The sequence below is a fragment of the Tachyglossus aculeatus genome, chromosome 22 (genome assembly GCF_015852505.1).
Source record: "Tachyglossus aculeatus isolate mTacAcu1 chromosome 22, mTacAcu1.pri, whole genome shotgun sequence".
Lineage (NCBI taxonomy): Eukaryota > Metazoa > Chordata > Mammalia > Monotremata > Tachyglossidae > Tachyglossus > Tachyglossus aculeatus.
In genome coordinates this window covers 48,461,442-48,484,753 of record NC_052087.1, presented here as the reverse complement: position 1 = coordinate 48,484,753, position 23,312 = coordinate 48,461,442, and the positions used below count along the sequence as shown (strand labels likewise).

The following is a 23,312-nucleotide window of genomic DNA, read 5'->3' as shown; positions in this document are numbered from 1 at the left end:
TACATGGAACCGAATCGGGTTGGACACAGTCCATGTCCCACACACGGGGCTCCCCCGTTTTACAGTTGAGGGAACTGAGGCACAGAGAAGAGACTTGCCCAGGATCACAGCAGACTGAGTGGTGGAGCCGGGATTAGAACCCAGGTCCTCCCGACTCCCAGGCCTGGCCTCTGTCCACTCGGCCTTGCTGCTTCTCGGTTTGTGGTGTGTTACAATAATAATGGTAATGGTGGTGTTTGTTAAGCGCTTACTATGTGCTAAGCATCGCTCTATGCGCTGGGGTGCATACAGGTTTGTCAGGTTGTCCCACGTGGGGCTCACAGTCTTAATCCCCATTTTACAGGTGAGGTTATAAGCGCCCGGACCGCATAGACTGTGAGCCCGCTGTTGGGTAGGGACCGTCTCTATATGTTGCCAACTTGTACTTCCCAAGCGCTTAGTACAGTGCTCTGCACACAGTAAGCGCTCAATAAATACGATTGAATGCTGGGATGGATAGAGGCTTGTCGGATCAAACCCTGTCCCCCTCCCACAAAGGGCTCTTTGGCCTAATCGCCTTCATTCTAGACCGTCCATCTTCCCCCATTTTGGTCCCGAGTTGGCACTTATTCATTGTCGTATTTGTTGAGCGCTTATTGTGTGCAGAGCACTGTACTAAGCACTTGGGAAGTGCAAGTCGGCAACATATAGAGACGGTCCCTACCCAACAGTGGGCTCACAGTCTAGAGGCTCTCGGGAAAGATTGTGGGCCTGGGTGGCAAAGACTCAGGCTACTTTGTGATCTAGGAAAAGTCTCAACCTCTCTGAGCCTCAGTTTCCTCGTCTGCCAAATGGGGAGGCTACCTCGTGGGATGGGGACTGTGGCCGGGAACCCGGTTGTCTTGTGTCTTTCCGGGGCTCGGTAAGCAGCGAGTGCTTAACGCGTACCGTTACAATTATGCAGTCACATTCTTGGGTGCATTTTAAAGGCAACTCATCAGGGTGGGGTTGGGGGAGAGGGGCATCGCACAGCTGACGATTTGAGAACAACCTCCGCCTCGCCAGCCGTTCCAAAGCCGGGCAACCGGCGTGGCTTATAATAATAATAATAATGATGGCATTTATTAAGCGCTTACTATGTGCAGAGCACTGTTCTAAGTGCTGCGTCGATACCACCCGGTTGAAACCGACTCAGCCAGTCCTGGAGTATCTTAGATGTCAGAGCGGTCGGGGGAAGAGGATTTGAGAGGGTGATTTTGGTTTCATTGTCTTAGGTCAGCGGTAACTGTTCCTCCACCTCCTCCTCCCGGCAGGACTTGCAGTTCGTATTTCCAGTCCAAAGCCGTGGCCAACCCCTCCTCCCCCATCCCCGGCCCCCCGCAACAGCAGAGTCGGGGGGGAGGTCGTTGGAGAGACCCCTGTGAGAGGAAGGAAAGCTGAAGCCCAAACGGGAGGGAGCCCGGCCGGGTCGGTCAGAGTTGGCGGCGAAATTCCAGGGTCCAAGCGTCGCCCTCCCGACTCCCTTTCCGTCGGGAGAGCAAGCGGACCAGTGGCGTTGGTGTCAGCAGCTTGGAGGCCGACCTCTAACACTAGGCTAAAAGCTAATGTGTCCGGGTTGGCCGCGTTGTCTGCAGAAGTGCTGGTCTTGCAGAGAATTTGCATACGTGGCCGGCTGGCCTCTTGTCGGAGGCGGGGACTCGAATCGGCTAGAACGGGTCTGTTTGCGAGGTGAGGATTGGGCCTCCCGGCGTCCCCGGGATGCGCAAACCTGTAGGTCCCGGCTTCCCAGTGTCCGGAGGAAGGAAGGTCAGCGTTTCGGAGCTTGTCGTCACCGCTCCTTCCGCCTTCTCCGCAGGTTCATGTGTGCCCAGCTGCCCAATCCAGTCCTGGAGAGCATCAGCATCATCGACACCCCGGGGATCCTGTCCGGAGAGAAGCAGCGCATCAGCAGAGGTAACTCAACTGTTCCTTTCCCCGCTTCCCACTGAGATAAATAATAACGATTGTGGTTTTTAAACGCTCACCAGGTGCTAGACACTGTACCAAGCACTGGGGTGGATACACGCAAATCGGGTGGGGCCCACATTGGGCTCACAGTCTCAATCCCCGTTTTACAGACGGGGGAACTGAGGCACAGAGAAGTGAAGTGACTTGCCTCAGGTCACCCAGCAGAGAAGTGGCGGAGCCGGAATTCTGGGATCCCGACGCCCAGGCTCTAGCCACTACGCCATGCCGCTTCTCTGAGCTGCCGAGTTCCTCCTGCACCCTGTCTGGGCGGTGCTCCGGGTGGGCCGGAGTCCTCCCCCTTTTATCAATCAATCAATCAATCATATTTATTGAGCTCTTATTGTGTGCAGAGCACTGTACTAAGCGCTTGGGAAGTACAAGTCGGCAACATATAGAGACGGTCCCTACCCAACAGTGGGCTCACAGTCTAGAAGACACACAAATGCTGAGGATGAGCATAAGTAAATTCACTCATTCATTCATTCAATCGTATTTATTGAGCTCTTACTCTGTGCAGAGCACTGGACTAAGCGCTTGGTAAGTGCAAGTTGGCAACGTATAGAGACAGTCCCTACCCAACAGCGGGCTCACAGTCTAGGAAGGGGAGACAGAGAACAAAACCAAACATACTAACGAAATAAAATAAATAGAATAGATATGTACAAGTAAGATAAATAAATAAATAAATAGAGTAATAAATATGTACAAACATATATACATATATGCAGGTGCTGTGGGGAAGGGAAGGAGGAAAGATGGGGGAGATGAAGGGGGGACGAGGGGGAGAGGAAGGAAGGGGCTCAGTCTGGAAAGGCCTCCTGGAGGAGGTGAGCTCTCAGTAGGGCCTTGAAGGGAGGAAGAGAGCTAGCTTGGCGGATGGGCAGAGGGATTGGGGGCATTCCAGGCCCGGGGGAATGTGAGCCCGTTCTAGACTGTGACTAGACTTCTAGACTGTGAGCCCGTTGTTGGGTAGGGAACGTCTCTATATATTGCCAACTTGTACTTCCCAAGTGCTTAGTACAGTGCTCTGCACACAGTAAGCGCTCAATAAATGCGACTGAGTGAATGAATCCCCCCACACCTTTCTCTTTCCGGGGGAGGCCTGAGTCTGCACTCCAGAACCTCCCACGGACGAGAAAGCCAACAAGTGTCCCTCCCGGCCACTGGGGAGCCAAGAACCCAAGGGCTCCAGCTTCAGGGCCACGTCTGATCCCAAGCCTCCCGGGCCTCGCTGCCGGCCTGTGGCTGAACAGGTAGCCACTGTACCGAGGAGCTGGCTGTCGGGAATCCCGACTCCCGGGCCTGGGTGCTCGCTTCCTTCTCGGGGTCATGAGGGCAAGTCAGTTGCTGATCCAGGGGCCTCCCATTGCTTCGGCTTTAAGATGGAGAGCACGCACCACCGGCCCACGGCATGGGTGATACGCAGAGCCTGAGAACACCTGTGGAGGAAAGTCAATGAGTCTGATTTATTGCTTGCAGAGTGCTGTACTAAGCACTTGGGGGAGAGTACACTATAACAATAAACAGACACATTCCCTGCCCACAACGTCGGGTTGGACCTGACTGTGGGCGCTGATTTTGACAAGTTGAGGTAAACTGTAGCTTTTGTCAGGTGCTTCCTATGTGCCCAGCACTGTGTTAAACTCGGGGATGGAGACCAACAATCGGACCGTTCATCATCATCATCATCAATTGTATTTATTGAGCGCTTACTATGTGCAGAGCACTGTACTAAGCGCTTGGGAAGTACAAGTTGGCCACATATAGAGACAGTCCCTCCCCAACAGTGGGCTCACCGTCTAAAAGGGGGAGACAGAGAACAAAACCAAACATACTAACAAAATAAAATAAATAGGATAGATATGTACAAGTAAAATAAATAAATAAATAGAGTAATAAATATGTACAAACATATATACATATATACAGGTGCTGTGGGGAAGGGAAGGAGGTAAGATGGGGGGGATGGAGAGGGGGACGAGGGGGAGAGGAAGGATGGGGCTTCATTCATTCAGTCGTATTTACTGAGCGCTTACTGTTTGCAGAGCACGGTACTAAGCGCTTGGGAAGTACAAGTCGGCAACGTATAGAGACGGTCCCTACCCAACAACAGGCTCACAGTCTGGAAGGGGGAGGCAGACAACAAAACAAAACATGTAGACAGGTGTCGAAATGGTCAGAACAAAATTAATAGAATAGTAAATATGTACAAGTAAAATAAATAGAGTAATAAATCTGTACAAATATATTCAAGTGCTGTGGGGAGGGGAAGGAGGTAGGGCGGGGGGTGGGGAGGAGGAGAGGAAAAGGGGCTCAGTGTGTAGTACAGTACTCCACTCACAGCATTTATTATTATTAATAATGATAATAATGGCATTCATTAGGCAGGGTCCCTTTTCCACATGGGACTCAGACGTTAAGAGGGAGGGAGAAGAGGCACTTGATTCCCATTTGGAAGCCGAGGCACAGAGTCATGTGACTCACCCGAGGTCACTCGGCTGTCAAGTGGCAGAGCCGGGTTCGTAACCCGGGTCTCCCGATTCTGGCTTCTGTGCTCTTTCCGTTAGGCCACACTGCTTCTCTCGTTAAGGTCAGAAGCGTGTGGTCTGGGGAAAGCACAGTTCACCAAGGGGCAGAAGCGTATTGAAGGTTTCTGGGTTTCCCCTTTTGGTTTCAGAGCCGTGCTGCGAGGCCCGGACAGGTCAGCGGGTCCCCACGTCCCTCCCCGTCCCCCTGTGGCGGAGCTGGCCGCCCGTCTCGGACCATGCGTGTCTGAGAGGGAGTGGGTGTGTGGCTGTCCGGGACGCTTCTCCCCGGGACGCAGCTGCCGGCTAGAAAGGGGGTCCTGGCCGGTCTGCTGCGCCCACTCGAATAAATCTCCCCACCAACCTTGCAGCTAAGCAGTTTTTCCTGTCGACGGCGTGAAGCCCCTGGCCGGAAGCGCCCAGCTGCAGTAGCACTAATAGTCCGGGTAACAGTAACGTGGTATTCATTAAACGCTTATGTGCCAAGCACTGTACTAAGCACTGGGTTAGATAGGAGGTCATCCGGTCCCACATGGTAACAAGTGGTATTTCTTAAACACACCTACTGAATGCCATGAAACCCTTGGGGGAAAGGCAGTGGAAGCAGGAAACCCAGGTCCCAAAGAGCTTCCCACTTTATGGGACTACTGTAATCAGTTCTAGTCTTCACCCCTGTCCCCCACCCCCCCCACCCCCCTTTTTTTTTTTAATTCTTGGAGAAATTCAATTTCGCCGAAGTCCGGCCTTTGTTTCAGGCCTTTGGGCCCAGGTCAAGAGGCAGGAGTGAATTCTTCCGACCCAACTTGCCGTAGCGCGTAGACTGCGGCTCTCACGTGGTCAACTGATGCCCTCCGCCTAGACTTCACACCAAAAGTCTACTCTGCAGAAAAATTTTATGGGAGGGTGTTGGGGGAAGCCGGTGGGGGTCACCAGGCTCCTCTGGTGAAAGAATTCAAGCCTCCCCCGCCAGAGCCAGAATAGGTGGGTCAGGAGCCGAGCTGGTACGCGTGGCCGGGTGGAGCGGCGGTTGAAAGGTCGAGGTAGCGAGGCCACTGAAGGGACTTTGTTCCCCTTTGCCGGCAGTAAAGATAGATGGCTTCATGCAGGGCCCCCCCCTGGGGTCGAGGGGTGGTCCGGCCAATCTCCCCTCCTCCAGTCCCTTCCCCTCTTCTGGGGGTGGTCCCAGGGCTCCGGGGGTTTCCAGCCATCCGTCCGGCTTCTCCGGCTAAAGGTGCGCGGCCCAGCTGTTAGGGCTTATCGCGGGAGGCTGAAGGTCGGCCCAGCCTGCGGAGCAGAGGGTTGAAGTGTAGGGTAGTTCAATCCCCTGGGATGGAATCCTTATCGAAAGGACCCTCCGGTCATCATCATCATCAGTTGTATTTATTGAGCACTTACTGTGTGCAGAGCACTGTACTAAGCGCTTGGGAAATACAAGTTGGCAACATATAGAGACAGTCCCTACCCAACAAGTGGGCTCACAGTCTAAAAGGGGGGAGACAGAGAACAAAACCAAACATACTAACAAAATAAAATAAATAGAATAGATATGTACAAGTAAAATAAATAAATAGAGTAACAGATGTGTACAAACATATATACAGGTGCTGTGGGGAAGGGAAGGAGGTAAGATGGGGGGGGTGGAGAGGGGGACGAGGGGGAGAGGAAGGAAGGGGCTCCACCAGCCTCCTGCCGTCTAATGGGCGCATCTTCCCCGCGGTGTCTGCTGTGGCCCCGAGAGCCAGGGAACTCGATGGGCTCGGCCTGGCTCCGACAGCCCCGTGGCTCTTGGTGTCTGAGCCAGGAGAGGAGATGGTTGAGGTTTGGGCAGCCCAGGGCGGCCGCTCCTTCTCGGGCAAACCGGACTCCCGACTGGAGAGGATTACCCTTGGGCAGGGCTGATCGGTGATGGTTCCTGTTCCTCCTCCTCCTCCTCCTCCTCCTCCTCCTCCTCCTCCTCCTCCTCCTCCTCCTCCTCCTCCTCCTCCTCCTCCTCCTCCTCCTCCTCCTCCTCCTCCTCCTCCTCCTCCTCCTCCTCCTCCTCCTCCTCCTCCTCCTCCTCCTCCTCCTCCTCCTCCTCCTCCTCCTCCTCCTCCTCCTCCTCCTCCTCCTCCTCCTCCTCCTCCTCCTCCTCCTCCTCCTCCTCCTCCTCCTCCTCCTCCTCCTCCTCCTCCTCCTCCTCCTCCTCCTCCTCCTCCTCCTCCTCCTCCTCCTCCTCCTCCTCCTCCTCCTCCTCCTCCTCCTCCTCCTCCTCCTCCTCCTCCTCCTCCTCCTCCTCCTCCTCCTCCTCCTCCTCCTCCTCCTCCTCCTCCTCCTCCTCCTCCTCCTCCTCCTCCTCCTCCTCCTCCTCCTCCTCCTCCTCCTCCTCCTCCTCCTCCTCCTCCTCCTCCTCCTCCTCCTCCTCCTCCTCCTCCTCCTCCTCCTCCTCCTCCTCCTCCTCCTCCTCCTCCTCCTCCTCCTCCTCCTCCTCCTCCTCCTCCTCCTCCTCCTCCTCCTCCTCCTCCTCCTCCTCCTCCTCCTCCTCCTCCTCCTCCTCCTCCTCCTCCTCCTCCTCCTCCTCCTCCTCCCCCCCCCCCCCCCCTCCCCCTCCCCCTCCCCCTCCTCCTCCCCCTCCCCCTCCCCCTTCCTCCTCCTCTCCCCCCACCACAGTTTGCACTGAGCAAAGTTAGAGATGACTGCAGTAGAGTGGAAGGTTTGTTGTGAGCGACGGGCCGTTGTGCGGGGGTCTGGCATGTAGAGCCAGCGTGCTGCAGCAACCTCAGCACAGTCACCAGAATGACGTGTTTGAAGCCACTTGCCTGCCAGTTGTGACAAAGTGCGAAAGTTCTCATAGTGGGAGGCAGCGCAGGCTACGGGGAAGAGCCCGGGCCTGGAATAATAGTAGTAATAGTTGTTAAAGGTGTTTGTGAGAAGCAGCGTGGCTCAGTGGAAAGAGCACGGGCTTTGGAGTCAGAGGTCATGGATTCAAATCCTGGCTCCATCAGCTGTGCGACTCTGGGTGAGTCACTTCTTTGGACCTCAGTTACGTCATCTGTCACATGGGGATTAAGACTGTGAGCCCCCCCGGGACAACCTGATCACCTTGTAACCTCCCCAGCGCTTAGAACAGTGCTTGGCACATAGTAAGCGCTTAATAAACGCCATTATTATTATTATTATTAAGTGCTTACTATGTGCCAGGCATTGTTCTAAGCGCTGGGGTAGATACAAGCTAATCGGGTTTTTTGACTTTGACACCTGTCTACATGTTGTATTTTGTTGTCTGTCTCCCCCTTCTAGACTGTGAGCCCGTTTTTGGGTAGGGGCCATCTTTACATGTTGCCAGGTTGCACTTCCCAAGCGCTTAGTACAGTGCTCTGCGCACAGTAAGCACTCAGTAAATGCGATTGAATGAATGGGTTGGACACAGTCCCTGTCTCACATAGGGTTCACAGTCTTAATCCCCATTTTACAGATGAGGGAACTGAGGCACCGCGAAGTTAAGTGGATCACCCAAGATCACATAGCAGACGAGTGGCAGAGCCAGGATTAGAACCCATGACCTTCCGACTCCCAGGCCCGGGTTCTATCCACTATGTCCTGGACCGGCGTTCTCATCCTGGCTCCGCCACTTGCCTACCTGGTGACTTCGGCCAAGTCGTTTCACTTGTTTCTGCCCCAGTGTCCTCACCTGTCAAAGGGGAATGAGGTATCTGTTCTCCCTCCCTCTTAGGCTGGGAGTCCCAAGTGGGACAAGGGCTGTTTGACCTGTTTGTAGTGTATCTTCCCCCAGCGTTTAGTACAGTGCTTGGCCCATAGTGAGTGCTTAAACACCACGTGGAGCCGGCTGATCTTCTTGCTCTCCCACCGTCTTCATTGACAGAATTTACCCATGGCTGAGCCCTTGGGAGAGCACAGAAGAATTAGTGGGTGCGAACCCCGCCCTTAGGGAGTTTACAGACTCAGAGCAAGGGCTGAAGTGATAAACATTTTCCCACGAGTGACCCCCGTAATCAATCAATCAGTCAATCAATCGTATTTATTGAGCGCTTACTGTGTGCAGAGCACTACTAAGTGCTTGGGAAGTACAAGTTGGCAACATATAGAGACAGTCCCTACCCAACGGTGGGCTCACAGTCTAAAAGGGGGAGACAGAGAACAAAACCAAACAATACTAACAAAATAAAATAAATAGAATAGATATGTACAGGTAAAATAAATAGATAAGTACAAACATATATACATATATGCAGGTGCTGTGGGGAAGGGAAGGAGGTAAGATGGGAGGATGGAGAGGGGGACGAGGAGGAGAGGAAAGAAGGGGCTCAGTTGGGGAAGGCCTCCTGGAGGAGGTGAGCTCTCAGAAGGGCCTTGAAGGGAGGAAGAGAGCTAGCTTGGCGGATGGGCAGAGGGAGGGCATTCCAGGCCCGGGGGATGACGTGGGCCAGGGGTCGATGGCCGGACAGGCGAGAACGAGGTACGGTAATGCCATCCCCAGCCCCGAACTAGGTCCCTTCTGGGATCGGATTTGCCAAGGCCAGCTGAGTGGTGGGATAGTAAACCCCGAAGGCGGGCTAGAGTGGGTAGGGCCCGCGGAGGAGCCGAGTGGGTGCCGCCCTTCTCCCTCTCCCCCCGGCGAGGGTCACCGGGCGTCTGCTCATTGGTGGCAGCAACGCCCTGTGACTGGAAAGCAGGTGTTTCCCCCCGCGGCGCCCCGGTTTGGGGTCAATGGGTCCCAGCCCCAAAATGTGCCCTGTCCCAGCCGCCCACATCCCCGGGTCCGGCATATCCATTTCCGCCGGCAGAGGTTCTTTGGCCCTGAAACCTAAGGAATTAGGTTGATGCTGTTTCTCCCTCGCAATCTGCACCCCCACCTCACCTCTGGCTCCTCGCCACTTCTTCTCCCCGCCCCGACCCTCTTTTTTCTTTCTGTTTCCCCGCTGCTTTGGGTGATGTGTGCAGGAAATTCTGCTCCAACAGATAAGGCAGAGGGAGGCCAGCTGAGCTCCAGGCAACCAGGATGCAACTTTAAACAAAGCTACGGGTTACTCCGCAGATGGACACATTCCCTGTTTGGGTGGGATTGGGTGTGCATGTGCATGCGTGGGTGTACACATGGACGCATACCTCTGGCTGTGCCTCCTGGGGCTGGGGCTCCCCTCCCACCCACCCCCGACCCCCAGAATGCTGTGTCCGCCGGTCGGCTTCCCGAAAGCCCCGGGAGATAAGGTTTTCCCATGTCAGCACGTCTTGTGCTGCGGGGCAGTGCTGTCCCAGACCCCCAGGGAAAGGGGGACGGCTCAGGAGAGGAGAGGCCTGCAGAACCCCCCTAGCCCTCCGCCCTTCTGGGGCAAGTTGCCTCCACATCAGGGGGCTCCCTCCTTCCTCGTCCTGGGTGTGCCACCCACAGCCCGGAGGGGATTATTTATTTATTTATTTTACTTGTACATATCTATCCTATTTATTTTATTTTGTTAGTATGTTTGGTTTTGTTCTCTGTCTCCCCCTTTTAGACCGTGAGCCCACTGTTGGGTAGGGGCTGTCTCTATATGTTGCCCATTTGTACTTCCCAAGCGCTTAGTACAGTGCCCTGCACATAGTAAGCGCTCAATAAATACGATTGATGATGATCAGGAACCCTGTGTGACCCGTGGCTGGGTGGGTACTTTCTCCAGGCTCACTGCTTGCTTTCCTCATTCATTCAGTTCTATTTATTGAACTCTTACTGTATGCAAAGTCCAGTTCCACACGCTCAGGAGGGTGCAGTATAACAACAGACACGTTCCCCGCCCGCAATGAGCTCACAGTGTCAACCGAATCACCCCAGCTGGTAGTCTGCAATAGCCAGGCGGAACTCCCACCTTGCCCCGATGGGGAGTAGGTGTCCCCTTGAGAAGGGGTTGGAGGTCGGGGACCGCTGAGGCAGGGTGGCCTAGCGGAAAGTGCCCCGATCTAGATCTGGGAAACCCGGGTTCAAGCCACGGTCCCGACCCAACTTCCCAGGCCGAGTTTCCCAATGGTCATCCATCACCGTTGCTGACCAGGTGACGTTGGCTGACTGATTCCTCGAATTATGGTCCAGACTCCCATGTGCCCGGGGGGGCAGCTGAGATGCCAACAGTCCGCCCCATTGGGCCACCCGCCCCCAGGAGCCCTCCAGGCCCTCAGCTGCAGCCAGGGGTTTTGGAGAGTTCTGGGCGGAGAGAAGCTCAGCGAGTCTTCTCTGACCCTCGGGACTCTGCCTTCCATCCCCACCCCGTTTCCCCGCCGCCTCCTGTGCTGCTTCTCTCTCCCCCCGCCAGCTTCCCATCTCCCAACCGACGTTCCTAGACTGTGAGCCCGCAGTTGGGTAGGGACCGTCTCTATATGTTGCCGACTTGTACTTCCCAAGCGCTTAATCCAGTGCTCTGCACGCAGTAAGCGCTCAATAAATACGATTGAATGAATGAATGCTTTTCCAAACTGGAGCCTTCCCGCCTTCTTCCTGCCAATCCCCATCCGATACCTGCCGTTCTCCGCTGCTCCTTTTCGGAACGTCTCCTTCCCTTCCCACTTCCTCCTCCTCCCCGTCCTGTCCCGTTTCAAGCATGTTCCTGGCCTCGAGCCTCCCCAACCACCGCCCCCCCTCACCGTGAGAGCCTGCTGGGGCGTTAGCTTGGGTGGGAGTCGCCTTACCCCCTCGTTCCCCTCTGGGAAACCCCGCCTGTCGGACTCCAGGGAGCGGTGCCCAGTGAGAGTTGCCGCCTGGCGTGCCCACTGTGGAGTAGAAGTGCCCCTTCCTCTTCTAAAGTCTGCCCCCCGGGAAGGCCGGAGGAGGCTGGATATTTGTTTCATGGCATGGCTGGGGCATGTCTTTGGGATGGGGGCGATCCACAGGGTCCTCCGGACTCCGATCGTCCTGATGGTGGGATGTGGTGAGTGCTTACTGTATGCCAAGCACCATGCTGGGCACCGGGGCAGATACAAGATGATCACAGCGTCCCATCCGGGGCTCCCAGTCTGAGGAGGGAGAATGGGGATCTTGCCCCCGTTTTCCAGATAATAATACTAACGGCATTTGTTAAGCACTTACTATGTGCAAGGCACTGTTCTAAGTGCTGGGGGGGGGATACAAGAGAGTGTGGCTCAGTGGGAAGAACCCGGGCTTTGGAGTCAGAGGTCGTGGGTTCGAATCCTGACTCCACCACAAGTCTGCTGTGTAACCTTGGGCAAGTCAGCTTCTCTGAGCCTGTTACCCCATCTGTAAAAATGGGGATTAAGACTGTGAGCCCTACGTGGGACAACTTGATCACATTGTATCCCCCCCAGCGCTTAGAACAGTGCTTTGCATGTAGTAAGCGCTTAACAAATGCCATGATTATTATTATTATTATTATATACAAGGTGATCAGGTTGTCCCACATGGGGCTCACAGTCAATCCCCATTTTACAGATGAGGCACAGAGAAGTCAAGTGACTTGCCCAAAGTCACACAGCTGACAAGCGGCGGAGCCGGGATTAGAATCCATGACCTCTGACTCCCAAACGCGGGCCCTTTCCACTGAGCCACGCTGCTTCTCAGATGAGGAAACCGAGGCCGCAGAAGGCCAACGATTTGCCCAGGGTCACGCAGCGGGGAGATGGCATAGCCGGGACCGGACCCCGGGTGTCCTGACTCTCTGATCCCAGCCTCTGGGCCTCTCGCCCCGTGTCTCCTCTAGACGGGCACTCTGACCCTCTACCGCACCGGGGGGTGGGCATGGGGGTCCTCTACGTGGCGTGACTGGCAGGAGACCGGGGTCCTCGGGAGAGGAGCCAGCTGCTGCTCCCTCCCCGGGCACGTTTGGAATGTGGGAAGCCGGGAGGCGCCGTGTAGGGCAGGGAGTGGGAATGTTCGGGCAGCTGTTTCTCTTCCTCCCTCCCCCCCACTCCCACCCCAGGAATGGGGCAGAGGGAACCCCGAGGTCTCGTGCCTATCGAGAAGCACACGTGCCACTTGAGGGCCGGGCCGGAGCTGCGGGGGAGCGAGGCCGAGATAAGAGAAGGGCCGCTCGTGCATCTTAGGAACTTGTCCTGAGTCCAAAGCGCCCACGGCATTAGCTGTGCCCACTCCCAAATCTCCCCGGCCCGGGCACCCACGCCCCAGCCGGCCCGCCCGCTCGCACCCTCGAAGCTACCATGGCCGACCTGGTGCCAGGAAGGTGGAAAGCGTTGGGCGGGCAGGGAGAGGCCGCCTTTCGCTTTCCCTTTCTGCAGCATGTTTTTCCCATCCCCACCCCGCTGGCGTTCAAGAAGCAGGGTGGCTCAGTGGAAAGAGCCCGGGCTTCGGAGTCAGAGGTCGTGGGTTCAAATTCCGGCTCCGCCGATTGTCAGCTGTGTGCCTGTATATATGTTTGTACATATTTATTACTCTATTTTACTTGTACATATCTATCCTATTCATTTTATTTTGTTAGTATGTTTGGTTTTGTTCTCCGTCTCCCCCTTTTAGAGTGTGAGCCCACTGTTGGGTAGGGACTGTCTCTAGATGTTGCCAACTTGTACTTCCCAAGCGCTTAGTACAGTGCTCTGCACACAGTAAGCGCTCAATAGATGCGATTGATGATGATGATGATGACTTTGGGCAAGTCAGTTCACTTCTCTGGGCCTCAGTGACCTCATCTGTAAAATGGGGATTAAGACTGTGAGCCCCTTGTGGGACAACCTAATCACCTTGTAGCCCCCCCAACGCTTAGAAGAGTGCTTCGCACATAGTAAGCGCTTAATAAATGCCGTTGTTATTATTATTAAGTCCCGATCGGGAGTCAGAATGGCCGGCTGACCCAAAAACGAACATCTGGGACCAGGAGCTGTTTTCGATCTAACCAGGCAAACCACAACTTCCACTTTCGCTCCTCAGTGACCCCGGCACTTGGTAACTGGGCGGTTGCCCCTGACAACAGATCAGACATTCCCTTCTCACTGCTGTATCCGATTGTTCTTCCGAACCAAGCTGGCCACGCGTCCGACAGTGGCAATCAATCAGGTGGTGGTTTCTTTTGTTTCTTGAGCACTGACAGGGTACCGAGCAGCAGACTAAGCACTTGGGATGGGACAATAAAGTAGATGGGATTCATCCCCTTGAGGTGCTCACAGTATAGCCAAGGAGATGGACATTCAGAATAGAGAAGCAGCATGGCTCAGTGGAAAGAGCCCGGGCTTGGGAGTCAGAGGTAGTGGGTTCAAATTCTGGCTCCGCCACTTGTCAGCTGTGTGACTTTGGGCAAATCACTTAACTTCTTTAGGCCTCAGTGACCTCATCTGTAAAATGGGGGTTAAGACTGAGCCCCCCGTGGGACCACCTGCTCACCTTGTAACCTCCCCAGCGCTTAGAACAGTGCCTTGCACATATTAAGCTCTTAATAAATGCCAGTATTATTTTATGTTATTATTACACTCAGGGGAGGAAGAACAAGGTAAGAGCTTCTGGGCTGATCTCTGTGTCTGACCACTGGTGTGGCCATCTTGGTGCCTAGACTCACACACTTTTTTTTGTGTGTGTGTGGTTTTTGGTTATTTTTTGTGGTGGGGGAGGGCAGTGTTGGAAGTGAGCTCCAGCACCCATTACCTAGAGATGATTTGAGCTTCTTTGAGCAGGTGGGGGTCCCGGCCCAGACCTGGTGTGGGTCGGGGGCCCCTTTCAGTGGTCCCGTAACAAGAGAGGAAGCGGCACCTTGGCAGATGGTCGGTCAGCTGCCACGTTTCAGAAAGGAGGCTGAACTTCTTATCTTCCCACCCAAATCCTGTCCTCCAGCTCACTTTCCCATCACTGTTGAGGGCGCCTCCATCCTTCCCGGCTCACAAGCCCATAACCTTGGCATCAGCCTTGACTGCTGTCTCTCATTCCACCCGCATATTCAAGTCATCCTTAAATCCTGTCAGTTCTGCCTTTACATCACTAAAATCTGCCCCTTTCCATCCAAACTGCTATCACATTAGTTCAAGCACTTGTCCTAGCCCGCCTTGATTGCTGTATCAATCACCTGGCTGACCTCCCTGCCTCCTGTCTCGCCCGACACCAGTCCATATTCCATTCTGCTGCCCGGATCATTTTCCTTCAGAAATGTTCAGCCCATGTTTCCCCACTCCTCAAGAAACTCCAGTGGTTACCCATCCACCTCCTCATCAAACAAAAACTCCTCACCGTTGGCTTTAAAGCATTTAATCACCCCCCCCCCCCACCTCACTACTCTCCTACTACAACCCAGCCCACGTGCTTTGTTCCTCTAATACTAAACTTCTCACTGTACCTCGATCTCATCTTTCTCACCGCCGACTACTCGCTCTCATCATACCCTCCCTCCGTAGATAATTGCTCTCCCCCACTTCAAAACCTTATTGAAGACCCATCTCCTCCAGGCAGCCTTCCCTAAGCCCTCCTCTCTTCTTTTCCCACTCACTTCTGTGTTGCCCTGATTTGCTCCCTTTATTTAGCCTCCCTCCCATCCCCACAGCACATATATATATCTGTTATTCATTTGTGTATACTAATGTCTGTTTCCCCCTCTAGACTGTGAATTCGTCGTGGGCGGGGCATGTATCTGTTGTTGTTTTGTTCTCTCCCAAGCACTTAGTACTGTTCTTGGCACACAGTAAGTGCTTAATAAGTATAATTGAACGAATGAATGAAAATGCCCGTTTCCTGTTGTGTCTCCCAACGCTGTTGTACTGGACTCTCCTAAGCAGTTAATACAGGGCTGTGCCCACAGTAAGTGCTCAATTAATGCCATTGATTGATAGCAATCTGGGGAGGGGGGCCTGTGCTCCGATCCCCTGCCCCACATGGAGACACCCAAGATTTGAACAGTACAGCCTAGGACTCAGAGGACCTGGGTTCTAATCCCAGCCCTGCCACTTTGTCAGTCAGTTGTGTTTTTCAGTCACGTGTATTTATTGAGCACGTCCTGTGTGCAGAGCACCGTATGAACTGCTTGGGGGAGTACAGTACAATGGAGTTGGTGGTGGTAATAATAATAATAATAATAATAATAATAATAATGTTTAAGTGCTTACTCTGTGCCAGGCACACTACTAAGTGCTGGGGTGGTTATAAGCAAATCGGGTTGGACACAGTCCCTGTCCCATGTGGGATCCCCATTTTACAGGTGAGGTAACTGAGTGAAGTGACTTGCCCAAGGTCACACAGCAGACAAGTGGGGGATTGGGGGAGCCGGGATTAGAACTCATGACCTTCTGATTCCCAGTCCCGTGCTGTATCCACTATTCCGTGCTGCTCGGTAGGCACGTTCCCTGCCCACAATGAGCTTACAGTCTAGAGCGGACATTTACCTGCTGAGTAACCTCGGGCAAATCACTTTGCTTCTCTGGGCCTCAGTTTCCTCTACTCCCTCTACTTGGGGACTGTGGGACAGGGACTGTGTCCAAACTGAATGTCTTATTCAGTTGCTATTATTATTACTATTATCATTATTATTATTAATAAGCACTTTAATAATAATGATAGCATTTATTAAGTGCTTACTATCATCATCAATTGTATTTATTGAGCGCTTACTGTGTGCAGAGCACTGTACTAAGCGCTTGGGAAGTACAAGTTGGCAACATATAGAGACAGTCCCTACCCAGCAGTGGGCTCACAGTCTAAAAGCACTGTTCTAAGCACTGGGGAGGTTACAAGCTGATCAGGTTGTCCCACGGGGGGCTCACCGTCTTAATCCCCATTTTACAGATGAGGTAACTGAGGCCCAGAGAAGTGAAGTGACTTGCCCAAAGTCACCCAGCTGGCAATTGGAGTACGGTGCTTGGATCAGAGTGCTTAACACCTTCTAGACTGCGAGCCCGTTGTTGGGTAGGGGCCGTCTCTATATGTTGGTGACTTGTTCTTCCCAAGCGCTTAGTACAGTGCTCTGCAAACAGTAAGCGCTCAATAAATATGATTGAATGAATGAACAGATATTATCAAGTACTTGGCACAGTGCTCTTCACTTGTAAGTGCTCCATAAATCTGATCGACTTAACCGTGGGAAACAGCTGCCCATCCTGCCTTTGTGGTTAGTCTTGGACAGCTACCTCTGGGAATGGCCCGGAGCCGCCGTGGCCTGGGGGAATCCCCCAAGTGCCCCCTCTGTCCCTACTGACCTGCTGGATCCTGCCAACTTGTACTTCCCAAGCGCTTAGTACAGTGCTCTGCACACAGTAAGCGCTCAATAAATACGATTGATGATGAACCAGCTCGGGGAAATGTCACTGCCCCGATCTCCCCCTCTCCCTCCCCCTCAGGATGGCGGAGTCCAGCAAACCAGCCGGGCTGGGGAACGGGATCTTCCCAGGTGGGGTTGGGCTCTGGTGACTCGGTTTCCCCGAGTTGGCCCAGCTCAAAGCAAACATCCAGCAGAACCCGGGGCCAGCCAGGGGAGGTTAGGCTGCAGTTCCACTGGACTCTTGAACCCAGAGCCATTCAGTTTTACAGCCCAGACGGAGGGCCTTGGCTAGAAACGGGCCCCGCGGAGGCCCTGTCTGGAAGGCGCCGGGCCCTCAGCCCTCATCCTGTCCCCCGGCCACCGGCAGAATCGCTGGTTGGGAAACGAGGCGGAAACCCCCAGGAATTCCTGGCCGAGGGGGAAGTTGCCTCGGACAACTGCTGAGGTGGCGGGTTTTACCCGGATTGCCTCATGCTTGCGGGCTCCCTTCTCTTCGCTCGGGCCGCTTCTTTGTGATTTCCCCCAGGATGGGCCTGAGGGCTCTCTGACTGGTGTTCCTGGAATTGGGGAAGAGCAGGGAGGAGTGCTTTGTCACACCTCTGCGCTTCCAGGCCAGGCTGTGCATTGAGAAGGCCCAAGTGGGAATTTCGTGTGGGGCCCCGGCCAGAGATTGCCTGGTGGATGCTGTCTCCGGTCAGGAGAATGGCTCCGGCGGGGTTCGTTGGCGTCTGCGGCCACCCCAGCCCCCAAAAAAGGAGCAAAATGACCCCAAGCTGCCACTGGCTTCCAAGTTTTGAGTCAGCCCCTTTCTAATAAGGTGTGTGAGGGAAACCTAAAGAGAGACTGTGAACCAGGACGTGTTGAGGCCTCTGGCTGACAAGCAGCCCATGACGAACCTCCCGGCCGCTCAGCACCGGTGCCCACGCCTATCTCGTTCATACCAAGGCCACTGCTGGGCCCTGTCACCGGGCCATTTTATTTATGTTGGTATTTTTTAAAAACGGCATTTGTCAAGCGCTTGCCGTGTGCCGGGCACTGTACTAAGTGCCGGGGTAGATACAAGCTATTCGGATTGGACGCAGTCCAAGTCCCACGTGGGGCTCACAGACTTAATCCTCATTTTACACGTCAGGTAACTGAGGCCCGGAGAAGTGAAATGACTTGCCCGAGGTCATACAGCAGACAAGCTAGAATTAAAACCCAAATCCTCCGACTCCCAGGCTCATAAGTCTTTCTTCCCAGTCAGAGCGGTCAGGAAACGGATCCACGGCCTCTGTCGTCCTCTCCCCAGTGCTCGATAAATGCCATTCCCCCAGTTTCTCTGGCTTTCCCGTCAGCATGCTGCCGACTCCTCCTGGCTGAGATGGGGCTGCCCGGGGCTGGGGAAGGTGGGTTGTACTTCCCGAGCGCTTAGTATAGTGCTCTGCACACAGTAAGTGCTCAATAAATGCGACTGAATGAATGGTACCGGACCAAGTCTGGCCTTGAAAATGGGAAGCTTGGCCACTCTGCCCCGGAACCGTAAAATAACGGTATTTTAAACGAGGCTCCGTTGAGCCTCATCCCTGGAAAGTGCTTTGAACGCCACGGGAGGTAACTGGCTGGCAGCTCCGTCTTGGTCTCCCTGGGGATGGAGTGGCAGTAGACATCGGAAGGCGACGGAAATGAGGAGCCGCTTGTCGGGGTCGCCTCCTGGCCCTCGAGTGTGGCTCTGAGGTCTCACGCCTCCACACTCCTGGGAGACAAGCAGTGGGAAGGAAGGGGGGATCCCGGGTTGGGGGACCTGTGGGCTGGGGGGGCCCCCAGCCTCTCCACCTTCCGTCCTCTTAGTGACTTTTCGGGCCGGGCTTCTTCCCCCGCCTCCCAGGGTACGACTTCGCGGCGGTCCTGGAGTGGTTCGCCGAGCGGGTGGACCGCATCATCCTGCTGTTCGACGCCCACAAGCTGGACATCTCGGACGAGTTCTCGGAGGTGATCAAGGCCCTGAAGAACCACGAGGACAAGATCCGCGTGGTGCTGAACAAAGCGGACCAGATCGAGACGCAGCAGCTGATGCGGGTGTACGGGGCCCTCATGTGGTCCCTGGGCAAGATCATCAACACGCCCGAGGTGGTGCGCGTCTACATCGGCTCCTTCTGGTCCCACCCCCTGCTCATCCCCGACAACCGCAAGCTGTTCGAGGCCGAGGAGCAGGACCTCTTCAAGGACATCCAGTCGCTGCCCCGGAACGCCGCCCTCCGCAAGCTCAACGACCTGATCAAGCGGGCCCGGCTGGCCAAGGTGATGGGCCGGGGGGAGAGGGGACCTCGGGGCGGCCGGGAGGTGAGCGGGGGTGAGGTTCCCCCCCCCACTGTGGAGGTAACCGAGGCACAGAGAAGCTAATTAGCGATAATTATCGTACTTGTATCTACCCCAGCGCTTAGAACGGTGCTTGGCGCGTGGTGAGCGCTTAACAAGTACGATCATTATTAGCTGACTTGCCCCAAGCCCTCTGGAAAACCTAGAGGAGAGCGTGGACCAGCAGCCCAGCCACCTCCTGCGACGATTCTGTCGATGCCAGAAGAGCCCGTCTTCCCCTGGCTAGAGAAGCAGCGTGGCTCGGTGGAAAGAGCACGGGCTTTGGAGTCCGAGGTCATGGGTTCGAATCCCTGTCTGCTGTGTGACCTTGGGCAAGTCGCTTCACTTCTCTGAGCCTCAGTTACCTTATCTGGAAAATGGGGATAAAGACTGGGAGCCCCACGTGGAACAACTTGGTCACTTTGTATCCCCCCCCCAGCGCTTAGAACAGTGCTCTGCACATAGTAAGCGCTTAGCAAATGCCATCATTATTGTTATTATTATATTAAGCGCTTAACAAATGCCATTATTATCATTATTATTATTATTATTCCCCATCAGAGTGTGTTGGTCGGGGGAGCTTTAGCTGGAGTCCTGGCTCTTTCCAGGAGGGGCCCAGGGCTTGCTAATCGCTAACCCGCCAAGCCACCTGTGGGTCTCGGGCATTCATTCATTCATTCAATCGTATTTATTGAGCGCTTACTGTGTGCAGGGCACTGTACTAAGCACTTAGGAAGTACAAGTTGGCAATAAATCAATCAATCCATCGTATTTATTGAGCGCTTACTGTGTGCAGAGCACTGTACTAAGCGCTTAGGGAGTACAAGTTGGCAATATATAGAGACGGTCCCTACCCAACAATGGGCTCATAGGCTAGAAGGGCATGCCATGTGTTGTCAGTGGGAGCTCACGCTTAGTCCCTCCCTTCCCCTCCTGCCAACACCCGCTGGTCTTCCAAACCCGGCAACTCGCCGCCACAACTCTCCTCATCAGTCGTCATCAATCGTATTTATTGAGCGCTTAGTATGTGCAGAGCACTGTACTAAGCGCTTGGGAAGTACAAATTGGCAACATATAGAGACAGTCCCTACCCAACAGTGGGCTCACAGTCTAAAAAGTGCCCTTGGCCACCGGGCCGGCCTGGACAGACAGGAAGCCGCGGGCAGGATTCGCTGGTGGGTCTTGGGTCCCTTTGCCCCGCGGGGGCCGGCGTAGCCTGGCCAGAAAAGCCGTCAAGGTCCCGAAGGGAGCTCCCATCAGCACCCCGTGCTTTCTCTGTCTTTCCCGGATGACTGTTCTGCCCCATGGGCAGAGGCTGCCAGGTGCCAAAACCAAGCAAAATGCCCTCCCCTTGGGGCCTGCACCTGCTCCTGGGGTGGCTGGCTTTCGGAGCCCAGTTCAGAGCATCGGCCTCCAAACCTCCCGCCTCCCCAGGTTACCCCGGGGACCCTGGGGACGGGGGTGATGAAGGATGTCGCCGGGCCAGGCGGGGAAAGACCTGAGGCCCGGATGAGTGAGGACTTGGCTTTTCTGCAACAGGGAAACGGCACCAGGTCGGGCCTGGGGGAACGGGAACGGACAGAACTCGCCCACAGCTCCCACCGGTGCCCCTTTTCCCGGGGGCAGGAGTGCCGTGTGAGCTGCGGGCTCATTTAACTTTTAATTTAAGAGAAGCAGCGAGGCTCAGTGGAAAGAGCACGCGCTTTGGAGTCAGTGGTCGTGTGTTCAATCAATCAATCGTATTTATTGAGCGCTTACTGCGTGCAGAGCACTGTACTAAGCGCTTGGGAAGTACAAGTTGGCAACATACAGAGACAGTCCCTACCCAACAGTGGGCTCACAGTCTAAAAGGGGGGTACAGATTCCCGGCTCCGCCAATTGTCAGCTGTGTGACCTTGGGCAAGTCACTTAACTTCTCTGGGCCTCCGTTACCTCATCTGTAAAATGGGGGTTGACTGTGAGCCCCCCAACCTGATCACCTTGTATCCCCCCAGCGCATAGAACAGTGCTTTGCACACAGTAAGCGCTTAATAAATTCCATCATTATTATTATTATTTAACAAACTGGAAACCAAGTGGGAGAGGAGGCTCAGGGCGGCAAGTGGGAATTCTCCAGTCATCCCCCCCAGGGCTGTGGCAGTAAAATGGTGTTTACATCCCGGGGCCTCCTCCATAAACAGCTCCCTCCCTCCCTTCACCCCTGCTCCTCCTCCTCCCCGCTTGATGAGTCCCATATGGCCAGAGGCAAACCGAGGCCTGATGACAGGCCCCGAGCTTAGACCGGTCCCCATTTGGCTTACTTGTACATATCTATTCTATTTATTTTATTTTGTTAGCATGTTTGGTTTTGTGTCCCCCTTTTAGACTGTGAGCCCACCGTTGGGTAGGGACTGTCTCTAGATGTTGCCAATTTGTACTTCCCAAGCGCTTAGTACAGTGCTCTGCACACAGTAAGCGCTCAATAAATACGATTGATGAGGATGATTTGGCTTGGGTTGGAGCCCGCCCCAGGGCTCGGGAAGAAAATACCGCCGGGGCTCACCGTGGTGCTTGGCCTTCCCACTGTACCCTCCCTCCTTCCTTTGTCCTCTGGGAGAGCCCGGTGCTTTAAGCCCCATACTCTGAGCCTCGGTTCCTCCCCAACGTAGACAAGGGGTGGACCAGAAAAGGACCCTGGTGCCCGGGACCTGGAAGCTAAGCCACCCGGTGTGTCGTCCCCGGGGAGATCCGTTTTCAGAGGAGGCAGGCCTTGTGTCTGGAGAGGGGCGTGGGGCCAGCAGCGGGGCTACACGGGCTAACCTGAACTGGCCCCGCGGTCCCGCAGGTACACGCGTACATCATCAGCTCCCTCAAGAAAGAGATGCCCAACGTGTTTGGCAAAGAGAGCAAGAAGAAGGAGCTGGTCAACAACTTGGGGGAGATCTACCAGAAGATCGAGCGGGAGCACCAGATCTCGCCGGGGGACTTCCCCAACCTGCGCAAGATGCAGGTGTGTTTTCCGTTCTGGGGGCTGGGTGTCCGCCCGTGACCGGGGCCGCTGTGGCGCGGGAGACCAAAGTGGGCTCCCAGAAGCCCCCCAAATCGGCCCGGCTTGACCGTGACTCCTGTGGGGCTCGCAGAGTGCGGCGACTTAGGGCGAGGGGCCGTTTCCGGGGCAGGGGTGACCTTGGGCGACCCTCGGAGCGGAACGGCGAAACTAACCCCCCGCCCGTCCTTCCCCCCCCCTCCCAGGAGCAGCTGCAGACCCAGGACTTCAGCAAATTTCAGACGCTGAGGCCCAAGCTGCTGGACACGGTGGACGACATGCTGGCCAACGACATCGCCCGCCTCATGGTCATGGTGCGCCAAGAGGAGGCCCAGATGCCCAGCCAGGCGGTCAAGGGCGGCGCCTTCGAGGGCACCATGAACGGCCCCTTCGGCCACGGCTACGGGGAGGGGGCCGGCGAGGGCATCGACGACGTCGAGTGGGTGGTGGGCAAGGACAAGCCCACCTACGACGAGATCTTCTACACCCTGTCGCCCGTCAACGGCAAGATCACCGGCGCCAGCGCCAAGAAGGAGATGGTGAAGTCCAAGCTACCCAACACGGTCCTGGGGAAGATCTGGAAACTGGCCGACGTGGACAAGGACGGGCTGCTGGATGACGAGGAGTTCGCCCTGGCCAACCACTTAATCAAGGTCAAGTTGGAAGGGCACGAGCTGCCCGCCGACCTGCCCCCTCACCTGGTACCGCCCTCCAAGCGGAGGCACGAGTGACCGCCCCCTCCCCTCTCCCTCCCCCCACCCCCTGCTCCCCGCTGTTCCTCCCCCCCCACCCCCCCAACACCCACCCGGGACTGGGGGGCGATGTCACCGTTCTAAGGGGGCTGGCGGTTCCCGAAAGGGTGGATGCCCTTTACAGGCCTTGAAAGGAAAAGCCACCGTTACTTTTATTTTGTTTTGTTTTGTTTTTCGTTTTTGGAAACCTATTTCCAGGCCCGGGAGTGGGGGGCGACCGCTGTAAATGTTGGAACCTGTGCGCAGGAACTACGGATATTTTTTTTAATACGGCGCTCGAGGCAGTATTCTTTCTCACCCTGTCCCGGAGGCCTCGTCCTCAGGCCGCCGCGCCCACCCACGCCCCGGTCTCCACAGGACCGAGGCCCCCCGGCTTCCCCCTCCCGGACGGCCCGGCGGGGGAGATGGGGGCTTCTACGCGCACCCGGCGCTCTCCCCCCCCGACCCAACCCGGGCAAGCGGAAGCGGCGGATCGCGTGCGTGGCCGTCTCCGTTCGGATGCTGGCGTGGGGGGTGGCCGGCGCGTGGAACA

At 55.4% G+C, this 23,312-nt stretch overlaps 1 protein-coding gene across 1 annotated transcript in view; it reads left to right on the top strand.

Annotated features, from left to right (window-relative positions):
* Positions 1 to 22,796, top strand: part of EHD1 (EH domain containing 1) — a 31,419-nt gene extending 8,623 nt beyond the window's left edge. Inside the window, exons 2-5 of the mRNA XM_038764932.1 lie at positions 1,835 to 1,932; positions 18,534 to 18,946; positions 21,828 to 21,992; positions 22,235 to 22,796. Of these exons, the coding sequence (XP_038620860.1) occupies positions 1,835 to 1,932; positions 18,534 to 18,946; positions 21,828 to 21,992; positions 22,235 to 22,759 (1,201 nt within the window). The 3' untranslated portion in view covers positions 22,760 to 22,796. The remainder of the gene's footprint in view (positions 1 to 1,834; positions 1,933 to 18,533; positions 18,947 to 21,827; positions 21,993 to 22,234) is intronic.
* Positions 22,797 to 23,312: the final 516 nt, after the last annotated feature.